We start from the raw sequence: 13,707 nt of genomic DNA on the forward strand, positions 1-13,707 counted from the left end.
TAAATCTGCAAAAATTAAACCCATAAACATGGAGGGCTGACTACCCTGTTTCCCCTAAAATAAGACATCCCCAGAAAATAAGACCTAGTAGAGGTTTTACTGAATTGCTAAATATAAGGCCTCCCCCGAAAGTAAGACCTAGCAAAGTTTTTGTTTGGAAGCATGCCCAACGAACAGAACACCAGAGCATGCAGAATTGGTAAATGTACGTACCATAGAGTGTTGTACATGGAACTATTGGTAGTAACAAGAAATTCTTTATAGGATTCACAGTTTGTCTGGTTATGCTGGTTTGTAATTACAACTACTGTACAGCATAGAATAAATATTCATTTTTTGTTCTACAATAAATGTGAATTCTTCTTTATGGAAAAATAAGACATTCCCAGAAAAAAAACTAATCACAAAAATATGTAAGAAATTATTGGAGTGGAACACTGAAACAGAACAGGTGAATGAATGCATGAACAAATGGGCCATAAATATAGGACGTTCAATTCGAAGATATATGGAACAGAAAATTGAAATGGACATATGCTTTCGACCTAAAGGAAAACTGGTATGAAATGTTCTACTGATGGTTTTTCACTCCCTACAAATTAGGGAAATGTTATAAAAATGTACTTACAAAATGTAGGAAATATGAATCTCAGGAAGGAACATTTCAGCACATATCGTGGCAGTGCAAGAGAATATTGAAAAGGAATACATAAAGAAGTTGAGAAGATCTTAAGGATAAAACTAGAAATAAAAGTAGAAACTTATCTATTAAGAATAATAGACAAAAAACTTGACAAAAACAAAGAAATATTATTAAATCATTTAACTACAGCGGCAAAAATAACATACACAAAGAAATGGAGATCAAAAGAAATACCATTTATTAAACAGTGGCTGGCCAAGGTTCTAGAAATAAGAAATATGGACAGACTCACATACTTAATGACAAGATAACAAGGAACATGGAAAAAAGACTGGAACCTAGTGATGGACTATATACACAAAGAGAAAGATAGAAGAACCTAATAGAAAAATAGATGCAAAAATAAGAAATCCAGGCCGAAGAAGAGAAGAAAGATACAGGAGAAGCTCATATCAACAAAGGAAATAAGTGACTATAACATAAATAAATCCATGAGAATGAATATCGGAAGTTAAAGACAAAAATCTCATCCCTCTTTTTTTCCTCCCCACCCTTTTTATTATTTTTATTTCCCCCGCCCCCTTGGCTTTCCCTTCTTATTTTTCCCCTTTTCTCTTCTTTTCCCTACACTCCTTATTTCTTTTCCCCACACCTTTCTCGCACTATCATAGTTCTCATCTTTTTTTTAAAAAAATGTAAAACTTCAATAAACATAATTTTTAAAAGATGCACTAAGAATTAAATGCTGAACAAAATTGCAGCTGTACCCCCCCTGTCCAAAGCCATCGTTCCCACCTTTGAAGCTTGGTCTCTCCACGCCTCATTTATCTAAGGAGACATTGCTTAGTCTAGTTGGTAATCTCATGTTCTCTTTCATATTCTAATGACAAACAAGGGACTTCAGCACCTCTCTGATATGTGCTGTTGGGTGGACAAAAACCCTAGAAAGTAGTGCCATCCACTCTTGCCTCAATCGATAGATTTTTTCCTATTTAGGTTTTTTCAGTGGTTGTTTGTGAGGGCTGCCTCTGTCTTATAACTGGTCTTCAAACTGGATTAAAATAGATCTATTCAATTCACATGATTCCCCATAATATGGAGTTGAATAGTTAGATATATGACAGCCATCTTCATGACATGGACTACTTAAACAAATATTACTCTTTGCATCAATAGAGTGACTCATTCAACCAAACAGTTAATAGAAGTGAGAGTAGTTTTTGCATGTGTAAATTCATATTACTGGCCAATGAACTGTGTTAGAAATGAGACATACACAACTAACTAAGAAGAAAGTTTAGAGATTTATAATTACATTGCTGTAGCAGCTGCCATCATTCTATAACTGCCCTGGCAATTGGCTTGACCCTCTGTGAATAATTTTAACATTATGATAAGCTCATTTATACATTGCATTATCTTTGCTATCTTCTGCCAATGAGTAAGAGCAGTATATGCTACTCTTTCTGTCCCATTTCAGCCCATATCCTAGCAATCACGTGAGATAGATTACTGATTTATGCTAAGAGCTTTATGATTAAAGGATTGAATCCAGATCTCTCAAGTCCCACACCATGTTGGCTGGTTCTTAGTTAATAGCATGTTAACTAATTTACTCCTGAAAACATCTTACAATTTTTAAAGTTAATTATATGGATGTATTCTTGAAAAATCAATTCAAAAACCACTGAGAATATTTGGAGCCATTCTCATTAATCATTAATCAAAATGTCAAGGGACCTTCAGACTAACGCCCCATCTACACTGACCATTTAAAGCAGTTCGAAGCCAACTTCAAACTATGGTGGCCCAATGACGAACTCTCACAAAAGCACACAAAGGAAAGCTCTGAATGTACATCAGTACTCTGTGTTTTGTGTCATCAATCACCATCCAGGCTTCAAACTGGCTCCAGGATTTCTTGTGTAATTAACTGCACAACAAAACTACTTTCTTCAGTATTGGTATAAAATCACATTAAATGGTCACTGTAGATGGGGTCTTAGTTTAAGCAGAAAGCCTACCAGTTAACAATTCCATATTTTTATGGTTCATGTACCCACCAGTGCAGCAGCATCATTCCCTAGATTGTAAACTACTCTGGCATTTAAGATCAGTTGCCTGGCTTCACTAACAAAACACATCATAGAACATTTATACAGGTTACAGAAGAAGAGCTTGTGTTAAAGGACCTCACAGACTCCGTTATTGTGGCTTTATGATTGCAAATAAAACAAAAGTCATCATCAATCCCAGTTGACAAGACAAGTAGATACTTGGAATGCTGTAAGCTGTAAAGCTTATGCAATAGCTCTGTTGTTTTTCTATTCTAACCTATCAGCCATAAGTGGACCACTATCACTTATTCCTGCACGAGAAAATATCTACTTTAGTGGAACATCTTTTTTGAATACGAACATATGGTAAAAATCTACCTTGCCATTATCTGCAGGATATTAAGAAAGTATTTTAATTCACAACCTATACAGAGAAAACCAGGGATTTTCTAGTTTGATCTTTCAGTATCACAGAGTAATGGAATTGGATGGGACCCCAGTAATCACTTAATCTACCTATATTAAGTAAGCCTTTAGTGCACATTTTATGTGCTCCACTTGATATGATCCACTTTGGGTTCTGTTTCAGGAGAAAGGCAGGCCATAAATAAATAGACCCACCCCATGCAAAAATGCACGGTTAAAGTACTTCAAATGTGGCCATTCAATCTATGTTTAAAGACCTCCAATGAAAGAGAGTCCACCATCTTTAGAGACAATCTATTCCACTGCTTCTCGCACTTTGAATCCCAACCCCAAATGGGGTCCCCTTAGATCAATGCTGGGGTCATGAAAAATTTGGCAACAGTAAAATATTTCTGAACATCACCCATTTACACACATCTCTTAGCAACAATGTGCAGGGTTTACAGCGGACTCTGATGAAGATATTTTAGCCTTGCAAATGCTGGTTTATTTTCAGTAAATGTTTGATTTTATACCTATATACCTGGGGTGATGTAAACATTTATTGGGCTTAAAGGGGTCTCAGTGGGAAAAGTTTAAGAAGCCCTGGTCTATTGCACTATCAAATAGCTCATACTAGCAGGGAGTTATTCCTATTGTTTTGATGGAACCTCTTTTCTTGTAATTTGAATCCTGTGGTTCAGTTTCTGGGGGCATCAGAAAACAAGTTTGCTTTATCAGAACAAATGCATTTGGTCCATGAACATTTCAACACTCTTCCTCTGCATGAAGAATTGTGCTAGTCCCTCACTTCCTATAAATGTTCTAGATTGAGGCTCTCAGGGCTCTATGCCTTTCCTCCCTGTCAACTTCTCCCAGATGCAATACCAAACTTCATCATCATAGTCCAAGAAAAAGGTGGTTGAAACATTTCTTGCATCTTTCTCATCAAAATTTGCCAGCTTCCATCTTAGTAGGAATAAGTTTCCAAAACAAACAAAACAGTATTATACTCAGTCAAATTAATATTCTTGGGAATTTGGCCATGGGACAGTTCTTTAGAAGAGTCTTCTCCATTATGCAAGCCTTTCCAAAAACGTATGAAACAAATCTGTACTGGAAAAGGAGAATGCATTCTTCGTATGGCAAGCAGTATAGGTATCAGCAGTATTCCTATTCTATTTTTGTAGATGCTGATTGGTCGATGCTGGTTTGGTATCAAAGCGCAAGACAGTGATCCTCCAGTGTTTTTGATTGACAACTTTCATAATCATTCACCATTTCAGTAATGGTGCAGGCTAAAAAGCATCTGCAGTGCCCCAGTTGCCCATTCTCTAGTAAAGCTTATTGGGCAGCTGTCTCTCTTTTTAAAAAAAATCTCTGACATTTGAAGGTTGAATCCTACATATGTGCTTTGACCTTTTTATGTCATCGTTTTGAAAAACATAGCACTTACTTGTCTGCCATGAGGAACCTTGGTGCAGTAGTCTGTCTTCCCCTGGCAGTTAGGAATGGGCTTGTATGAGCATTTACAGTTAGATTTTGGCAGTATTCAGTTTGGACAGTGAGAGTTTATCAAGCCACAAAAAGAAGAACAGTTATCTGGGCAGTTGAATGGAGTGAAGTCCAAAACAAAGCTTTGCCTTATTCCAAGGAAGGGAGGGAGGAATGAACTGGTTCTGCTTACATGGTCTAAATTGCTGCAGCATATCTGGGCTATGCTTTCATAATGCACTTGAATCAAGTAAATGTAAACAGGTATTAATAACTAGCCAAGTTAATTTATGCCAGAGTTCTTCCCAAAAAGTAAGACTGAAAGCTTATTTCAATTTAAAAAAAACATATACACACCGTACACACAACAAACTATTTTGTTGTATGTGCATATGCGTGTGTGCACACATGCAAGCATAAAACAGTAATAATATAAAGATATAACCATATGAGACAAAATCAAGAGTACAGTGAATTGATTTTAAACTCACTGGTATGTTGATATATTAGATGAATTGTCCACTTCTCAACCTAGAATTTTAAAATGAATCATATGTGTTGGATTTCACTTTTGTAAGTCTAGACATGGACAACATACCCTGTTTCCCCGAAAATAAGACATCCCCAAAAAATAAGACCTAGCAGTGGTTTTGCTGAATTGCTAAATATAAGGCCTCCCCCGAAAGTAAGACCTAGCAAAGTATGTGTTTGTAAGCATGCCCAACGAACAGAACACCACAGCATGCAGGATCGGTAAATGTACATACGAGTTGTACATGGAAATAATTGTAATAACAAGAAATTCTTGACAGGAGTCACAGTTTGTCTGGTTTGGTTATGTTGGTTTGTGACGAAAACTACTGTACAGTATATAATAAATGTTCATTTTTTGTTCAACAATAAATGTGAATTCTTCTTCATGGAAAAATAAGACATCTCCTGAAAATAAGACCTAGCGCATCTTTGGGAGCAAAAAATAATATAAGACACTGTCTTATTTTTGGGTAAACACGGTAGAAACAAAGCTTCTAAAGGTTTCACTTTAAAAAAATACTGACTTATAGTTTGTTCTGAATCAAGAAAGTAAATATGGAAACACTACATTGTAGAAGTTGCTTTTCAGATTTGGGTTCTTCTGTCCATCAATCTAGCACTGTTACCAGTGCTTCCATAATGTAAATGCTATCTAGACAAATAGGAAGTACTCTTTGTTATGAACTCAAATATGTTATGATGGTAAGTATATATTTGGTTTTTGTTCCTGTTATAAATGTTTTATGCTTGCTTTTCAAAATGCCAATGACGCAATATGGTGAATTCATTGATTTTCTTTATATTTGTTTATATAACTCTTGTTCTCCAGATCATCCTTTCCTTATGCATAATTACAGTAACAGTAACACAACAGAAACTTGTTGCTGCTGTTTGTTTCAGAGATAGGGTACTGGAGTTGTCAAATTTGGGTCAGACTGAACTGTTCCAGGTCCAAGTTATACTAGACTATACCATCTATTGCACTATATTTATGTCAGAGGGATTCTCCATTACTGTTCTAAATTCCTGCTCCAATTGAAAACTAAGATTCATCTGGGAAATAAATAACTGGTAGGCAGACCAAAATGTTACAGGCTACCAGTGAACTGATTTGTGAGACTATGTATTTAGATAATGGTTAGACCTATTTGGTATAGTCATTTTGCTTAATGGCTTTGCTTTCCTAATTTCGAAACATATTCTGCATTTTTTCCCCTCAGATATCTTATGTTGATATACCAGGCCTTGGAAGTAGAAGACTGAAACGTCATTTGGCAATAAATAGTGTACAGGATATGGTTATTTGTTGGTGGTCATTGACGAAGGTTGAAATGTGGCCATGGACTCCTGCCTCTAGTGAGAGAGAGAGAGCCAACATATTGCTCTTGAAACATGAACATGGCAACTTGGAGGTAATACTGTAGGTTGAGTGTGGGTCAGTGTCGTGTCTTGTACCTATGAAAATTGAGTATTTATTTATTCATATATTTAAATCACATTTGCCCTTTTCTTAGCTAAAAAGACTCCCAGCATAGCTTATATAAATAAAAAATAATGTAGTTTCTAGATCGAGGGAAGTCATGGTGCCTCTCTATTTCGCTTTGGTCAGACCTCACCTGGAATAACACTGTGTCCAATTCTGGGCACCACAATTTAAGGGCGATATTGAGAAGCTGGAAGGTGTCCAGAGGAGGGTGTCTAAAAGGATCAAAAGGCTGGAGACCACGAATCCCTATGAGGAGCTGCTTAAAGAGCAGGGTATGTTTAGCCTGCAGAAGAGAAAGCTGAGAAGAGACATGATAGCCATGTTTAAATATTTGAAAGGCTGTCATAAGGAAGAGGAAGCAGGCTTGTTTTCTGCTGCCTTGGAGATTAGGATTCAGAGCAATGGGTTCAAATTACAGGAAAGGAGATTCCACCCAAACATTGGGAAGAACTTCCTGACTGTAAGAGCTGTTCAGCAGTTGATCTCTCTGCCTTGAAGTATGTCACGACCCAGGCTGCAGAGCACCAATAACCATACACAGAGGCCAGAATCTATCTAATATCTTTATTAAGGAAATATATAAAGTTAATAAAAACAAGTATAGGAAATAGTCCAGAAGTAGACCTTCCAGGAAAGGTCAAAATTAGTCCAAAGAAGCAATGTCCAATATGAAATATTAAGGTCCAAAGTTGTAATCCAAATAACCGAAACACTCACTTGCCAAGCAAGTGAGGGGAGATGACAAGGTCCTTTAGTCCATGAACTTGAGCAAGGCTAGGAAATAACTTGATTCTTGGAACACAAAGCTTGATTCAAGGCAACAAGGAAACGAGGAGCAAGAACAAGATCCGTGGTAAATTACTTGGCGAGGTCCGGGAAACAAGGCAAGATCCGGGGAGAAAACAAGGCTGAGAACGAAGGCTTGGAACAGGAACAAAGGCTTGAGAGCAGGAGTAGCTGTCCACACACGCTGCTCCGGTAGCTGACGAATTGACTCCGCAAGATTCCTTCGGGAGCAAGGAACCTAAATAGGCCTCGTTTTCCCACCAGAGAACACTTCTCTGGGGAATCAGAAACGAAAGTCAATCTCTGTGTCCAGATGTATGACTCCCTAAAATTTCTCATGGAAGCAGGCTTAATCATCTGAATGCTTTGCTGCAATTCTCAAGCTCCTGCGATTAGCCTGCTGCACTCCTTTTTGCTGGAGATAATTACGGCGAGAAAAAGGGGGAGATTTTGACTCAGGGCTTGTTTGGCAGATTTCTGGAAGACAAACCTCCTGCAGGTGCAAAGGCTCCATTTCTGGCTGGGATAGTTCCTTTTCTGGCTGAAATGGTGGAAAACCCAAGTTTTCCTCTTCATCTGTCACAACAGCACTAGGAACGGGACTACATGGCCCATGAATCATCACACTATCCCCTTCCTCAAGCCCCCTCTCAAACTGGGACTCTCTCCCCGAGGCGCAAGGCCGCGGCTTGGCGGGATAGGTCTGATGGAAGCGGCGGATTAAATCGGGGGCATGGACTGTGGAAGCGTCTTCCCAAGAACGTTCCTCGGGGCCAAAACCCACCCAGTCAATGAGATATTGTAGGCGGCGGCGGTGAAAGCGAGAATCCAAAATGTCCTGAACCTCGAATTCCTCCTCCCCATCCACCAAAACAGGAGTGGGAGCCGGCCGGTCTGCATCAGGGCGCACACCATCCGCCAGAAGGAGCAGGGAGCGATGAAACACTGGATGAATGCGCATAGAGCGCGGAAGTTGCAGTTTGAAAGTCACGGGGTTAAGTTGCGCCACCACTGGATAGGGGCCAATGAAACGGGCATCTAATTTCCGGCAAGGGCGATGGGAGGGCAAAAAGCGAGTGGACAGAAGAACCCGGTCTCCTACCTTGATTTCGGGGCCCGGCTGGCGATGTTTGTCAGCGTGGCGTTTATAGTCCTCCTTGGCTTGGTCCAGTTGCTGGAGCAAAAGTTGTTGCACCGCTGTGAGTTCCTGCAGCCAGTCCTCTGCTGCGGGAACTTCTGAGGTTTCAATGACAGGAGGAAAGAAACGTGGATGGAAGCCGTAGTTTGCAAAGAACGGGGTTTCTTTAGTTGAAGCCTGGACACCATTGTTGTAGGCAAACTCTGACAGCGGTAACAGGGAAGCCCAATTGTCCTGCTGGTAGTTCACATAACAGCGAAGGTATTGTTCCAAAGTGGCATTGGTGCGCTCAGTTTGCCCATCCGTTTGGGGATGGTGAGCCGAAGATAAACGAGAGTCTATGCCCAATAGTTTTTGTAGTGCTTTCCAGAAACGAGAGGTGAATTGGGACCCACGGTCTGTGACCAAACTCTTGGGCAATCCATGCAATCTGAAAACATGTTGAAGGAATAGATCTGCAGTCTCTTTGGCCGTGGGAAGGCCATCACAGGGAATGAAATGGGCTAACTTGGTAAAAAGGTCCACCACCACTAGGATCGTGGTGAATCCACAGGAAGGTGGTAGATCAGTGATAAAATCCGCAGAGATTATTTCCCATGGGTGGGATGGGGTAGGGAGGGGATGCAAAAGCCCTGAGGGCTTTTCCCTTCTTGTCTTGGAGCGCTGGCATACTGGGCAGGTGTTGACATATTTCTCCACATCCTTGCGGATCTTGGGCCACCAGAAATCTCTTAGGATCAAATGCATGGTTTTGAATAGTCCGAAATGCCCTGCTGGCTTGCAGTCATGACACAGACGAAGTGCTTTTTCCCTGCCCGGTCCTGGGGGGATGTAAACATGATTTTTATAGCAAAGTAGCCCATCCTTAAGCGAAAAGGGAAAATGTAGTCCTTGGCGAAGTTGGTCCTGTGCCCAGGCATCTGCTTGCTGACTAGCCCTGATTTCCTGAGCACAAAGGGGCCCTGGAGTAGAGGGAGTTGATTCAATGGGAGTGGATTTGGTGTTTCCCACTGTGAGCGTGGCAAAGTTCTCGGGTTGTAGCAGCTGGGACTCAAAGGTCTCCTTGCGCCCTGCAGCGTATTCCGGTTTCCGTGACAGAGCATCTGCTTGCTTGGTCTGGGCTGGGGTTACATAATGAATTTGGAAGTTAAAACGTTCAAAGAATAAAGCCCAGCGTTGTTGCCTCTGATTTAGCTTACGGGCAGTTCTTAGATGCTCTAGATTCCGATGATCAGTATGGACTTCAATGGGAAATTTGGCCCCTTCTAACCAATGTCTCCAAGTTTCAAAGGCTGCCTTTATGGCCAAAAGTTCCTTTTCCCAAATAGTGTAATTTCTCTCTGGTGCGGTCAATTGACGGGAATAAAAGGCACAAGGATGGAGATGATCTCCCACTGGTTGTAGGAGTACAGCCCCAATCGCCACATCGGAGGCGTCCGCCTGCACGACAAAAGGGGTTTCAGGATCTGGATGCTGAAGGATTGGCTGGGACGTGAATAATTTCTTTAGTTGCTGGAACCCTTTCTCTGCTTGATCTGTCCAGCGGAAAGGCTGTTTCCCACGGATGCAGCTGGTGATTGGGTCAGACCAGCGGGCAAAGTCTGGAATGAACTTGCGGTAGTAGTTCGCGAACCCCAAGAATCGTTGCACCTCTTTCTTGTTGGTTGGCGCCCGCCATTCCAATACTGCTGCAACCTTTGCCGGGTCCATGGTGAGCCCTAGTGGCGAGACACGATATCCCAGGAAATCTACCTCTTGTAGATCAAAAGCGCATTTTTCCAACTTGGCATAAAGTCCGTGGTCCCGCAATCGTTGTAACACCATTCTGACGTGATTCTCATGTTCTGATTGTGATCTAGAAAACACCAAAAAATCGTCCAGGTAGATAATCAGGAACCGATCTAGATAATCCTGAAAGATATCGTTGACAAAATGCTGGAACGTTGCGGGAGCTCCACATAAACCGAAATTCATAACCAGGGTTTCGAATAAACCGAATTTTGTCTGGAAGGCAGTCTTCCACTCGTCCCCTTCCCTGATGCGAACTAGATTATAAGCTCCTCGAAGATCCAGTTTGGTGTAAACCTTAGCCCCTCGAAGCCGGTCTAAGAGGTCTGAGATCAATGGCAGGGGATACCGGTTTCATTTAGTGATATTGTTCAATGCTCTATAGTCCACCACCAAGCGTAGGTCCCCTGACTTCTTTTTCACAAACATCACTGGGGAAGCGGCTGGGGATTGAGAGGGTCTGATAAACCCCTTGCGGAGGTTTGTCTCTAAGAACTCCCTGAGAGCTTCTTGCTCTGGTTCAGTCAGGGAGTAGAGGTGTCCTCGCGGAATCGGGGCCCCCTCCACCAAGTCAATGGCACAGTCATAAGGTCTATGTGGGGGTAGTCTCTCGGCTTCTTTTTCATTGAATACATCCCAATATTCTGAGTACTTCTTGGGCAAGGTGATGATGGGTTCAGCGTCTGTGGCATGGCAGACCTTGGCTACAAGGCAATGGTTTTGGCAATATTTTGAAGCAAACTGCAGTTCTCTGTTGGACCAGGAGATGCTTGGGTCGTGGAGTGTCAGCCATGGAATTCCCAAAATCACAGGGAAGTGGGGAACCTCGGTAACAAAGAAGGAAATCTCTTCCATGTGTTCCCTTATCCACATTCTGGTGGGTTCCGACCATTGGCTTACTGGACCTGTCTTGAGGGGGCGGCCATCGATGGCTTGCACCACACGGGCGTTCTTGAAGTCGTGATATTGTAATCCCAGAGAGTCGGCATACTCTCTATCAATGAAGTTGTTTGTGGCTCCTGAGTCTATCATGGCATGGACCATGACGGGTCCTTTTTTTACTGACCACAAGGTGACCACTAGAAGGAATAGGACCCCGGTTGGCGGCTCTTGAGTGGGTTTTTTGACCGGGTTGGCGAGCCTCTCTACGCCCGGTCGCTGGCTTCCCCCGCCGGCTGTGCGCCAGCCGCCTCAGACGTCTTCGTCTCCGTGGAGGACGCCGCCGCCAGACGAGCGGCGGGCTTTCCTTTGGCTGGACACTCTCTGGCAAAGTGGCCCCCGTTTCCGCAGTACCAACAGAGATTTAGGCGTTGGCGGCGGGCCTTCTCGGCGGCATCCAATCTGGGACGCACATTGCCCAACTGCATCGGCACCTCCTCGCTTCCTCTGGGGTATGGGGCTGGTGGCGGGGGTCTCCACACTGGACGCGGCTGGACGCCGGTGGGAGCGGGAGGTCTCGCTCCGGTCCTACCGCTCTGGCCTCGGATCCATTGTCTTCTGTTGGCAATCATGACTTCAGCTCGTAAACATTGATCAATGAGTGCTTCAAGAGAGTGTGGAGGATCCACCTTGGAGATTTCCTCCAGCATCTCGATGTTGAGACCCTCCCGAAATTGTCCTCTGAGGGCTATATCATTCCATCCGGTGTTATGGGCCAGCACTCGGAACTCGGCTATGTACTGGGACATGGGTCTGTCCCCTTGGGAGAGGCGCCGGAGTTTGTGGCCGGCTGCCTCCAAATTGTCCTCAATCCCCCAAGTCACCTTAATGTGATCCAAGAATTGTTGCGCTGATCTTAGATGTGGGGAGTCTTGGTCGAACAGTGCCGTCGCCCAGTTGGCCGCTGGCCCGTCTAGGAGACTGTAGATCCACGCCACCTTGATGTCTTCTTGGGGAAACTCGGCATTACGGGCCTCTAGATAAGCCTGGCATTGGCGACGGAAAACATGAACCTTAGAAGCTTCTCCAGTAAACTTGGTTGGCAACGCCAGGGCCGGGAGACGGATTCCGCGTTCCTTCAATCCCCTTATTTCTCCCTCCTGCGCATTGAGCTTATCACGGATGCGGTCCACTTCATCCTTGTCGATGGTGTAACTGAGTGGTTGGGCCCCCGGTCCGGCTCCGGTAGACATTCTGGCCTAGGTTAATTGGTGCTTAGGGTGGCGGAGTCAAACTGTCACGACCCAGGCTGCAGAGCACCAATAACCATACACAGAGGCCAGAATCTATCTAATATCTTTATTAAGGAAATATATAAAGTTAATAAAAACAAGTATAGGAAATAGTCCAGAAGTAGACCTTCCAGGAAAGGTCAAAATTAGTCCAAAGAAGCAATGTCCAATATGAAATATTAAGGTCCAAAGTTGTAATCCAAATAACCGAAACACTCACTTGCCAAGCAAGTGAGGGGAGATGACAAGGTCCTTTAGTCCATGAACTTGAGCAAGGCTAGGAAATAACTTGATTCTTGGAACACAAAGCTTGATTCAAGGCAACAAGGAAACGAGGAGCAAGAACAAGATCCGTGGTAAATTACTTGGCGAGGTCCGGGAAACAAGGCAAGATCCGGGGAGAAAACAAGGCTGAGAACGAAGGCTTGGAACAGGAACAAAGGCTTGAGAGCAGGAGTAGCTGTCCACACACGCTGCTCCGGTAGCTGACGAATTGACTCCGCAAGATTCCTTCGGGAGCAAGGAACCTAAATAGGCCTCGTTTTCCCACCAGAGAACACTTCTCTGGGGAATCAGAAACGAAAGTCAATCTCTGTGTCCAGATGTATGACTCCCTAAAATTTCTCATGGAAGCAGGCTTAATCATCTGAATGCTTTGCTGCAATTCTCAAGCTCCTGCGATTAGCCTGCTGCACTCCTTTTTGCTGGAGATAATAATTACGGCGAGAAAAAGGGGGAGATTTTGACTCAGGGCTTGTTTGGCAGATTTCTGGAAGACAAACCTCCTGCAGGTGCAAAGGCTCCATTTCTGGCTGGGATAGTTCCTTTTCTGGCTGAAATGGTGGAAAACCCAAGTTTTCCTCTTCATCTGTCACAACAGCACTAGGAACGGGACTACATGGCCCATGAATCATCACAAAGTATGGCGGAAGATCCTTCCTTGGAGGCTTTTAAACAAGGGCTAGATTACCAACTATTGGGGATGCTTTGATTGTGCATTTCCTGCATGGCAGGGGGTTGGACTACATGGTCCATGTGGTCTCTTCCAGCTATGATTCTGTGATCCTAAAGATTCAACATAAATGGAAAAATGTATAGGAAGCAAAGTCCAGAAGTCAGTGGAAACAAATTTAGGTACTGTACAAGTTCTTAAAATGGTAGAAGTTTGTGTAACCCCTGCATTGAACATGTACTGGGCTAAAGTG

At 42.9% G+C, this 13,707-nt stretch overlaps 1 protein-coding gene across 6 annotated transcripts in view; it reads left to right on the top strand.

The window, feature by feature from the left end:
* The window catches only part of wdpcp (WD repeat containing planar cell polarity effector), a 222,074-nt gene that overhangs the window by 86,151 nt on the left and 122,216 nt on the right, over positions 1–13,707 (top strand). For 5 of the 6 annotated variants that reach the window (XR_010000055.1, XM_062958984.1, XM_008114270.3 and 2 more), the window contains exon 9: positions 6,354–6,545. The exons of the other annotated variant lie outside the window; for it this stretch is intronic. Coding sequence is in view for 4 of the 5 variants with exons in the window: in XM_062958984.1 (XP_062815054.1) it covers positions 6,354–6,545 (192 nt within the window). In the remaining variant the exon portion in view is untranslated. The remainder of the gene's footprint in view (positions 1–6,353; positions 6,546–13,707) is intronic. 6 annotated transcript variants of the gene reach the window in all.

This window comes from Anolis carolinensis, chromosome 1 (genome assembly GCF_035594765.1).
Source record: "Anolis carolinensis isolate JA03-04 chromosome 1, rAnoCar3.1.pri, whole genome shotgun sequence".
Classification (NCBI taxonomy): domain Eukaryota; kingdom Metazoa; phylum Chordata; class Lepidosauria; order Squamata; family Dactyloidae; genus Anolis; species Anolis carolinensis.